This window comes from Pocillopora verrucosa, chromosome 1, assembly GCF_036669915.1.
Source record: "Pocillopora verrucosa isolate sample1 chromosome 1, ASM3666991v2, whole genome shotgun sequence".
In the NCBI taxonomy this organism is placed as follows: Eukaryota; Metazoa; Cnidaria; class Anthozoa; order Scleractinia; family Pocilloporidae; genus Pocillopora; species Pocillopora verrucosa.
Window position 1 is genome coordinate 21,424,112 of NC_089312.1, and position 11,134 is coordinate 21,435,245.

General features: G+C 36.1%; 1 protein-coding gene across 5 annotated transcripts; it reads left to right on the forward strand.

Moving 5' to 3' along the window:
* Nucleotides 1-1,612: 1,612 nt before the first annotated feature.
* Nucleotides 1,613-10,927, forward strand: LOC131769012 (cyclic AMP-responsive element-binding protein 3-like protein 3-A). 5 transcript variants are annotated; one of them, XM_059084746.2, is made up of 11 exons: nucleotides 1,655-1,758; nucleotides 2,566-2,657; nucleotides 4,749-4,833; nucleotides 6,449-6,556; nucleotides 6,846-6,968; nucleotides 7,098-7,220; nucleotides 7,459-7,506; nucleotides 7,701-7,759; nucleotides 8,159-8,227; nucleotides 9,097-9,207; nucleotides 9,612-10,927. In XM_059084746.2, exons 3-11 carry the CDS (start codon nucleotides 4,780-4,782, stop codon nucleotides 9,733-9,735), a joined length of 819 nt encoding a protein of 272 aa, XP_058940729.1. In that variant the 5' UTR covers nucleotides 1,655-1,758; nucleotides 2,566-2,657; nucleotides 4,749-4,779; the 3' UTR covers nucleotides 9,736-10,927. The 5 variants fall into 5 exon arrangements, with proteins under 5 accessions (XP_058940732.1, XP_058940730.1, XP_058940729.1 ...); XM_059084749.2 differs by lacking the exons at nucleotides 1,655-1,758; nucleotides 2,566-2,657 and adding an exon at nucleotides 1,613-1,636; XM_059084747.2 differs by lacking the exon at nucleotides 2,566-2,657 and having other exon boundaries at nucleotides 1,645-1,758.
* Nucleotides 10,928-11,134: the final 207 nt, after the last annotated feature.

Genomic DNA, 11,134 nt, shown 5'->3' on the forward strand with positions numbered 1-11,134 from the left:
CCTCATGCACAATCCATGTTAATTTTCTCCATCTTCCACTTTTCTTGGCCGTTTTTGGTGTTTTCTTACCTCTTTATTGCTTATCTATGTAAATTCTTTTCTTGGAAAACAATTCTTTACGACAATGAAAATGAATGAAAATACCTTCAATCAGTTACAGAAATGTAAATGTACTTTTGTCGAAAGTAAATTATCCCTCTATGGTAAGGTAGAGACTGTTAAATTCGTTATTGATCCAACATTTAGAATTTTTCTCATCGCCGAAATCCTCTTAGATCCTATTTTACACAGTATTAAAATTTCGTTCTAGAATTTTGTTCTATCTAAACACAATTCCTTTGAGACGCTATGATGAATGTACCTTTTTAAGATTTCCATTTTCAAATGCAGGGAACTATTGTCTCTGTGTACGTCCGTAACCTTTTTTTAAGCAAATTCCGATCAGAAGTAATAAAGGACATAAAGATGATCAAAATGAACTAAAAAACGAAGACTACTAGGCCTGGAAACTCGTGGGATAACGCAAGTTCACCAATGTAAACAGCACACGTGGTATGAAGATTTTCCGCGCGTGTTAAACCTTTGATGGTCTTTTTGTGACGTCTACAATTTTCACTTTATCCTGCTTTCCTTTGTCCGTGTAAAGTTGTGAATAAAAGGAGCCATACTTTTTAACGGTTTTAAAGTTTATATCCAAACGATAAAAATATAAAAATGATACCATAAACATAATATTCTTAAATTTACCACGAATTATAACTTTATTCAACAAAGATACATTTATATTTACTACAAGCATACTTCAAAAACACGCAATTTCTTTTGTCCTCTCACTTTCGCAACGGCAGAAACGGTTTTGCAACTACTTAGTTTTTGCCTTTACCTTCATACAAAGACATTTCCATTGGTTGAAACTAAATTGCTAGGAAACTAATGAAAATACTGGCAATCTGAATTAATAATGCAGATTTTGTTGTAGTTTCATTTCATAGCCGGCTAGCTCAGGCAGTGTAAGCTGTTGTCACTGTCATTTCGCATTTCTATATCATATAGGAATTGATTTGGCCTCACATGATCTTTTCCTGCGGGAAAACCTTCAAAAGTTCAAGAATAAGAAATCTTTGTCTGGTGGATGAGAATCAAAAAAATTCCCACAATACAACAGCTTTAATTACCTTACACAATAGATTAACACGCCACGTATGGTTTGGCGTAAGCTTGGCGCAAAACGTAAAGAATGGTAAAAAAAATCTCGAATTTCAGAAGGAAATCCTCTGTAAAATACCGAAATGACTTTTGAACGCTCTTTTCAGTATCATTAATTTCATTTATGATTCAACCATGCGATCTTTTTTTTTTAATCCGACGGTCGTCGAATCCTATTTTTTATTTGTTGAAAACGCCACGTTTGTACTCATGACTCGAGAACGAGTCCACCGTGAGTTTGTGCCACGTGTCCGCCTGCCGTCCGCAAACTGACTCGACAACGTGTTAACTGTGGCGTGAAATTGAGAAAATAAGGAACTGTTGAATAAATAACCATATCCCCTTCTTATTGCTTGAACTTTCATTGTCTCTTAGCCGGTCCAGCGCGGGTGGCCAGCATCGCTAATGGGATCTATTTGCATGACAAGAGGTAAATAAGAAAATTTTGATTTGAGTTTGTTCTCGACATTCGATCGACTTGTGGGAAATTACCAAAGCAAATCACGAGGAAGGAAGTACACGAGCGTTCTCTGTGGACCTCGCTAAAGCTAGGTAAAATCTTCAATTTACTCTTTTTCTTCTCATCGTTGAGACCTATTTGAATTAGTCGCTTATTTTATAGCAAAAGAATCGGAATTAATTACTCTATAGCAATTCCAATATGAACTTGGCCTTAATAAGGTATGGTTTAGTGGCGTTTCACTTATGAGATTAAAATCGGCTTTTTCCATCCACCGTTTTCTTGCCAATTGTCACTAAAGTAAAGAAATCGTTATGTAGTTATTTCTAAGCGTTTCTTTGTAACATTTGGAAGCTCCGTTCATTCGATGGACGGAATTCAAGGTGGTCGAAATTGGAGATATTTGCGGAAGAGTTTAACTCTGAATTTTCTCTATAACTTCCGTCCGGTCTCATTGGAGATTGATTTTCATTTCTGGCTTAAAAAAATTAGCTTTTTAAATGTTGAGATCAGCAGAAAAATAAATGTATTTAACTATTATTTACATCTTAAGGTCCACGCGTGATAGCTTTAAATAGTCTCGCTCTCTTTTTCTCTGGGGTATGGTAGTTTAAAAAACAATTGGTATTCGAGGGACAGGATCACGGGAAATTCTGTTCAAAAATCACTTTTCAAAATGAATAGTTCTCCGTTCAAAGCGGCGATTAAAGCGGCGCTCGCAACTTTATGTAGAAACTTTGAGTGCTGTCGAGAAAATTAATTACTGCATTATGTGCTTGCTGTTTGTCGTGGACCGGAGATGACACGAACCCTGTGTCTTCTGGCGGAACGTTTTACCTTCTAAGAGATGTAAATTTGCGAATATGTTTCTTGCTTTGTAAACTGGGCTTTTATTATAGACAGCTGTTTAAACAGGATCAGGTAGGAACCCTGCAGTTCTACAGGATTAAACAGGGGAGACATTCGTAATTACATCACCCATTTAGCTTTGGTGAGTAAAATAAAGGAAAATTCTCCAAATGTTAATTATAGAAATCCTGATATAAGCAGAACGTTTACTAGTTGCTAACGCTGTTTGGATGATATCGAGGGAGATTTCATGGGAGCTGTATGATTTTTCAGCAGACAAAAAAAAAATTAGCAAATGCCCATTTTAGTAAGCAACGTCAAATACCTCATAGTTTTGCAACGTAATTCTTTCTAATATCGCAACTGCTTTTCTTAATTTGAAAAAGAACCGCGTTCTCATTTAATTTAAAATATAACTTTGTTCAGAATTTTAAGGTTTTTCTACCTATATGTATAAATAAAGCAAAGATGCATTGTTTATGTTTCTTCTAATTGTACACGAGACATCAACATTTTTAAAACGTAGTTTTTTGTATATATTTACTTCATTTATAGTTTTTCTCGTTTGCACTGTTTGGGTCATGGCTACAGATTTATTTTGAAAACAACTTCAGCTTATGGCGAAAGTAACTCTTTTTTTTTTTTTAATCTTTAATTAATACCACGATATCTTCTGGTTCGTGGCAACACGTCGAAGCACGTAGCTAAATAAAACACAAACGTGTGCACAGGAGATTCTTTCTACATGACGACGGTTACTGAATTCGTGTTTAACAAGTACCTAATGAAAAGCTGTCTACAGAACTTTCTTTTTTTCTTAAAATTTATTGATAAAAGCGAAGTATTAGAAAAAAAGTGAGCAAGCTTGCTAGCAATAATCAGTTAAGTTTTAACAGCAAAAAAGTCGTTCGTATTTTGACTAAAGTTAACTGCACTAATTAGCCCTCTTCTGTGGACTAGATGACGTTTTTTCCAGGCAGATCTTACTGCACCATAGAAACGTCCTCTAATGACCGATACGCCGGACATTCGTTTGCATTTGTCTTTGACTGAAGTGAGGAAATAAGAAACCTTATTCACGTGTAAAAAGGTATTCAACGTGTTTTTGGTTAACATGTACTCGACTTCTATCCTTATTTGCATACACCTTGTAAACGCCACTCCTATACACAGTCAGATTTAGAGTAAAGGTTTACAGTAAAGTGTGAAGAACTTGGTTGACTGAAGAATTTTCGGTTTATTACCTAGAGTATTCAGATTCTGTTTTGAACGGAGGTAAGGCAGACTAACTTCTTACGGGCAAAATATATTTCGAAAAAATTGAGATTCGCTTTGCACAACCGTAGTTGAAGCAATGTACCAACGCTCGAGGTTATTTTCACATAAAGATTGCATAGCAACTTGTCCACTTTTTAAGCCAAAACGAAAGAGTTCGCCGCTAAAAGGGAACACTTATGCTGAAATTTTTGATGTGGAATGAATATGGGAGGAGATGCAGGAGAAACTGCCCTATAAAGGGAAGATTTATTACCTTTCCTCTACTGATTCAAGATGAGTATATCATTCGCACTCTAATTGCCTAAAAAAAACTCGCTTCATATTCCATATGCATATTTCCAGGGGACAACTCAAGGTCGATAATGTTGTTTATAATGCGAGTAAAGAAGTTCTGCCCGCTACGTGTTCAAAATGTTACACCATATTCTTAAATGAGAATTACCAAAACAGTTGTGATGAAGGAAGTCCCAGTTTCATAACAACTTCTATTTGAGATGTATCCGTCATAGACGAAAAAACTCATTAAGGGTAAAAGTAATTGTACTCGCATCACGCTTAAAATCAGCATGATTAAGTATCTTTCAATTCTTGAACATTAATATAGCATTTTTATGGACCACCATGAGAAGCTATGATTTTAACCGCGACATTATTACGCTTTGCTCTGCATTGCGACCCGACGATAGATGGTCAGTTTTCATACTATTTTAATGGTATTGAAACGACGTTGCTTTCAGTAATAATATCAGTATCCATTACAAAATAACTGTTTTCTGTAAAAGATAATCTGAAGTCAATTTTACGTTGTTTGAATTCATAGTTTACTTTTCAAGTTGTCCTTAAATTTCTATTTGCGTCATTCATCTTTATCGTGTTCTTTCATGTGTCACTTTTTACGTCGCTAGAAGATGTACGTGAAATTTAAACAAAATTATGTATGCACTTCAATTTGTAGTTTCTAACTGCTACGTGACGAAGACGAGGCGATGGAGGCGTTTAACCAAGCTTACGACGAATTTACGGGTGTTCATTCTCTCAAGGTGAGTTGTATAGGATAATTTTACAAGTGCACAAAGCTGAAAGTTTATGCAAATTATATTGGGATATTTATTTGATGGTACTGATACGAAAAAAAAGGACTACTTAATTAATTCATAGACATCCTTCCAAGTCTGTTCTTAATTTTCAGCTGTGGTGCTCATTTTTAAATTTTTGATTCTCGATTTAAATACTTTGTTTTGGTGACAAACTCGCAGCCGTAATTTATAACACGCTGCTTTGTCTACGTCGAGAGGTATATCTTTAAAAGATTCAGTTTGGTTTGGTTTTGTTTAGAATTTTTTTGTCTTGATGCTGCAATCGGAAATGGGTTTGCATGAAATTCCCTTCGGAAGAAAGAATCACCTCTGCGTTTTTTATCCGTAAAAAGGTTGTAACAAAATATTTCTGGCCGCGTTTGGTTTTTTTTTTTTTTGCTTCGATACTTGGATTGCGAAATTCTACTTTTCGTTTTTCTATTTGTTATATGATAATGAATCTTAACACGCAAAGTTCGATCATCTGCAAGTGCATTCAAGTATCTTCATTACGGCCGCGTTGAGTTCGGCAGGAAAAGGCCGTTGTAGATGGTTGGCAGTTATATATAGGGAAGAGATTGAGAAATACAATCCAAAATCATATGTAAGTAAGGAAGAAACCAAAAATCTATTATTAGCAAAAAATTGCTAACAAAACAAAACGAGTTAAGGTACTGTGAATAAGGTGTGTGAAACGTTTGCCCTTTCCAGGAGGATGATTTCTCTTCTCTTTGGTGAAATAAAGCTACAAAGGGTTGTCCTCTTGAAAACGTAAAGGCTTAATTGCTAATGTGGAGAGGTTAAAATGAGGACTACACGCTAAAACAATGCAAAAGTGGCTGTTGTTGGACAAAAGAGGAGGTTCGACCGTTCTTTTTCATACTCAGCATAGCACCGTTCTCCTTACTGTAAATACATGGATAGAGTCCGGGATGAAATTTTTACACCGATCACACCTAATTCAACATTTCCTATCAATCCATATTGTTCTTGCTCTGATATTTGCAATATTTTTTAGCAAAAATCCGCTTTCATTTACTCTGAGATCTTTAAGAAGAAATACGGGGCAAATTTTAAATACATTTATCCCAGGTTTTGAAAGCGATGAGGTCAGATAAAACCAAATTCCAAAGAAAAAGAGCTTTTCAGAGAGCTGTGAAGGAGATTCTGTGGTACGAGTATGAGTATACGTACGAAAAAACATAAAAAAATCTATTGCTATGTGATCAGGGTTTGTCTCATGATTATTTGGTCTCATAATCAAACGTTGTTTCATGATATCATTCGAAATCAATTTAGTTCAACGATGTGCTCAGATCCTTTTACGATGTACTGTGAATAAGGATATTAGCTAGAAGGTGTGGCATTCAGTGTATGTTAACGCGTCATGATAAGTGGGTTTTTAGAGAGAACGAGTTTTATTAAGGGCCAGTCTGGATTGTTTTTGCTTTACGAGGATTTCTTTCCATCGATTTCAGTTCTTTCCTATTCATTGTCGTTGTTCTTTGGTCCATGAAATTGCTTTTTTCATAACAAAAGGCTTCGTCACATTTGATATTCCTTTTTTCCGTTCCTTTAGAATGCAAATTCATCGAAAGGCTGTCATGCTTTCAGCCTGAAAAGTTCTCCAAAGGACCGTTCGCAAGACAGAAAACTTCTTTTCAAGATCTCTTCTCTGCTTGAAAAGGTGTGAACGTTTTCTATGCAAATTTTTTTTTTGCTTTTGTCGCAAGAAACATAGTCAGAAACAGCATAGCATAAACGTTAGCTTTGTCAGCTGTGAGGTTGCTAACCACGTTCGAACTGACGAGGGTGTAAGATGCAGAATCCTTTCTGGTCTAAGGTCCTTCGCGACCTCAAGCAGTGCATTGCCTTTCGAACCAGAATAGAAAGAAGCCTATTTTAAGTGTACACCCAAATATATTAAATTTATCATCATGTGGCTATACTAGCTAACGCTTTTACTTTCTTCTCAGAAAGAGATAGAAGTCGCATCTTACCCAGAAGATATCTTTGAAGAACAAGAGCACTCAGACAGCAGCGACATTGACGTCAGTGGAGAACAAGGTTATTCACTCAATGATGACGAATGCGATCAGGTGTGGACGACAAAATGTGATTAAAATTACTCAGCTGCTGCTGTCTTCATTCCTATTTACTTTGGAGTGACGTGAATCATAAAATGAAAAATTGATTGTTGTTACCGAATATTGATTTTTTTTTCCTAGGTTGAGAAGGACGTCATTTTCACTGAGAAAGGCTGCGATGATAAAGTAAAACTCACAGATGAGGAAAAAGAAACTTTCGTTTCTGAAGGACTTCCAGTACCAAGCAGGATACCATTGACAAAGGTATATTTATAGTATTAATATGGCTACTGAACTCTCGTCTGGAGACCGGATAATAGTCCTAAGGTAGCAGTGGGAAGTGAACCTTGAAATCCTGCATTTTGCATGACAGAAATGATACATATAACCGGCGTCCTCTTGCTAGTCGATGACGCGGTCTTAGTAACCGTTAGAAATTATCTTTTGTTGGTTAGTACCTAGAACGAAACGACTACTAAAGGCAACAATATTTTATTTCTAGGCAGAAGAGAGGGCCCTCAAAAGGATTCGGCGTAAGATTAAAAACAAGGTAAGGATTTATTCTTGCTTCCCAATTCGTATCAGTTTTTTGTCAGTTTGTCCTGAATATTCTACTCCGGTCGGTACGTGTCGAACACGTATACGAGTTCTAGCACATCCACAGCTTAAACACGATAATAAGTTGAGTAGCGGTTGTAAAATAAAATAAACTAAAATTAGAGATGGTATGTTTTTTTTTCCAAGCTCTCTGCACAAGAAAGCAGGCGAAAGAAAAAAGAGTACGTCGAAGGTTTGGAGAAAAGGTAAGTTGCATAGTAACAAATAAAAACTACCAATAAAGTTACTGTGATCCTTAGCCACTTAGCCCTTAAAAAAGCAGTCAGTGGTGACACTTTTGGGGGAAAATAGTATGTTTAAGTATGGCCATGCGATGTGACCATTGTTGATTAATTTAATGCAAACTGGGATTATTACTGAAACAAATATAAGTAGGCAGTCTTGCATGCTAAGGATTCGCTTTATTTACTTTGTAAAAAACTTTTTCTTGGCCTGCTTTTGTCTGTTTTCACCCTTGCGCCTTGCGGCTAAAAGTTTATTTAAGACGTTCAAGTGTCACAGAATTGCTCTAAGGATATTATCGTAAAGCGATGCTCTCCGAACTTTCATTTTGATTTAGTTTGGTACGTGCCATTCTTTTTCAGGGTGGAGACGTGCAACTCAGAAAACAGCATACTTCGACAAAAAGTAGACTCCCTTGAATCGACCGTAAGGTAACATAGAAGAAGCCTTCAATAATTATACAAATTATCTCAGTCAGAGTAGATCATAATTAAGTCTGAAACAATGTTTTTCTTCTACAAAGAAAACACAAAGTGGTTATCAGAAATTTAAATCATTAATTAAGGAGGGAGAACAAAGACAAGGATTAGTTAATAAAGAACTCACAAACCGTATGCTTATCACTTTGCTTTGGCTCGCACAAGTTCATTAAGGATATTGTAATTATGAAAGGCAAGGAGATTGAATGAAAGAAAGATAATTATCCTCTTCGTCTTTTTATTTGCCTGATATCTATTAATATACCTGTTGAAAAGACTAAAATTTTAACAACCAAGCTAAGCTCCTCTGTAAAAACAAGACAAAAAGAAAATTTTACATTCGTGAATTAAGGTCCTTGATGAAGATAGGATGCACAATAAGAGTTGCCACCCAAAGTATAGGTGCAAATTGAAGTTTTCGTACAATTGAATTCAGACCACTGTTTAGTTCACGGTTATTTCTGGTCACCCAAAAAATATGTCTGATTAGGTTCAAATTGTTCGTTTGTCTTCATTTCTTCCATTGTTATTCAAAACTTTGCATTATTTTTTACATCATTAGGACTAAAATCAATTTGGTGCACTTGCTTGTTTTTAGATAACTAGAGCATTTGTAACCGAGAGTGTAGAAATAAATAGTTGTGTGAGTGTGCTTCCTAATAAATCTTAATTTACCTTATGGTGAGTTTTATCTTCACCAAAGCACCATCTCTCTCGTATCTTGGTTACACCAAATGTAAAACCCTTAAAGTTGAAAAAAGTTTTGCTGACAGGCTTTTGGGGGAAAAAATGAAAGTAAATTTTATTTCTTAAATTTTTAGGGCGTTGCTGACAGAGCTAAATAGATTACGTAAAGTTTCTCTGGAGAAACAGGGAAGAGAAAGACCTGAAATGAGAAGCAAAGGAACTCAGACGGGCACATGCCTAAAATGGTAAGAACTGACAAAGCTTAACTTGAGTAAATAAGTGATACTCCCATATTCCACTCTACATTCTAAAGCAAAATATATCAAACGATTATTTAATGATTATCATTATTAAAACCCATATGTGTCTCCATTGTTTTGATGTATCAGTCTAAACGATTGGTTCAAAGGCCAGTTTTCGTGTTTAGAATAGTTAAGACTGGTATTTTTAACAATTCTCATACGCGGAAACTCCCACAGTTCCTCTCCTACACAGGTTATATTTCTAGTGCAGGTCCCCCTTACCTACTTTTCCAAACGAAAGAGTTCGCACTCTATCGTAATAAAATGTAGCTCCACTGGAGAAATTTTCTAAATGTATAGTTTGACAAACTTTTGTTTCGTTTTGCTTTCACCTTTTACCGACTCAGTCTCAAGAAAAGAAACGCCGTTTACAAACAGAAAAACCTAGCAAGACTGGAACATCTCCGACAAAATAACAACCTCTGCACATCTCAGCCTTACAGCTTGCACAAGCTTGAAACACATAGATGAGCCGAGGAGATTATAATTGGCTTCCAAACAGTTCCTGTCCTAAAGATCAAGGCCGATCTTAGTAGTTCTCGCACGATGTATTTATATAATGGTGTGGGAAACCTACATAGAGAAAAAGAGAGACGAGGATGGAATACATTCACCGGCTGTTGAGAAAGAAGTCATCTAAAAGAATAACTGATGTATTGGTTTTTCTAAATAACTTAACTGCACGTTGAATATGGGTTCACTATGTGAAAAAGACAATGACTTTGCAATAAGTTTATCTAGTCTCGCTCAAGGAATTTAGCCCCTATATCAATGGGGTAAATGTTTTGAATCATCTCATACTGACAGATCAGCTATCCATACGAAATTTATGTACAAAAATCTTGAAAATCGTGTAGGTTTCCAAGATGTGGTGTATTATATATATCTTGTGAAATGACTGTAAATAATTTTTGCTTGGAATTCTTTCTGGTGGAGTAATATAGTACGCGTTTAGAATACAGTTATAGTTACTATTAGGAGGTTAAAAGGGCAAAAGAGTCCAATATATAAAATAATCTAGACGTTCAAACAAGAAGCAGGAGATTTTTAAGAATTTCCCTCTAAGCCCTTTTGGAAAGTGGAACCCTCAATCCGGGGTGCGACACTGATATGGGCCAAGAACTACAGATCAAATAGAATACATTGAGGTGGGCCCTCAGTGACATCTTTCCGTGACCGCCGGGCATTTTAAAGGAGTCGATCTTCTCTTAACACCTCCATTCAGTCTAGCTGACGCAGTGAGGACTTTGATCACGGAAAACAACGCCTGTTCCTCGTTCTTACTTGAAGATTTTACCAGACATTAGCCCCTAAACATTTGGAGAAGACAGATGAATGTTCGTTTTTTGCAAGTTTTAAAGGAAAATTTCGATAGATAGTAATAAGAAGACATCCGAGACTTGGATTGACGAGTGGTCGAAAGGTTCTCAAACTACGGAACTGGAACATTCCTTCCCAAAAACATTTACACTTCGTTTTTCTATAATTTATTTGTTTATTTTAAGTGACCCCCCAAAATCCCATCCGGATTTGTTGTTACGTTCAGGGCATGTGTTTTGAGGTAGAAAGGCCAATGTCTCAGTAATAATTGGCATTTCAAATGGTTATCACCTCTTGCTTGACCAACCAGCATCAGCTCCAAATATTGTACACGAACTTAACACATGCCATGTAAATAAAAACATACATTTATTATCTTATTTATTATCTATTATCAGTTTTATCCTTGATTCTGTGAAAAGCTTTGCTGGTCCCGATCTCAAAGTTCCTTACCCTAGCATCCCTGATTGACGGAAACACTGCAAATGGTCAGCAGTAGTCCCCCACTCCGTGTTTTGCTTGATTATGACGGTAAACACCGCAAATGGTC

Excerpts from the sequence above, each read along its gene's own strand:
- LOC131769012 (XM_059084749.2), top strand. The coding sequence starts at position 4,780 with ATGGAGGCGTTTAACCAAGCTTACGACGAATTTACGGGTGTTCATTCT. Across the intron at positions 7,760-8,158 it reads GTCGAAGGTTTGGAGAAAAG|GGTGGAGACGTGCAACTCAG; the intron begins GTAAGTTGCATA and ends ATTCTTTTTCAG. Across the intron at positions 8,228-9,096 it reads TCCCTTGAATCGACCGTAAG|GGCGTTGCTGACAGAGCTAA; the intron begins GTAACATAGAAG and ends TTAAATTTTTAG.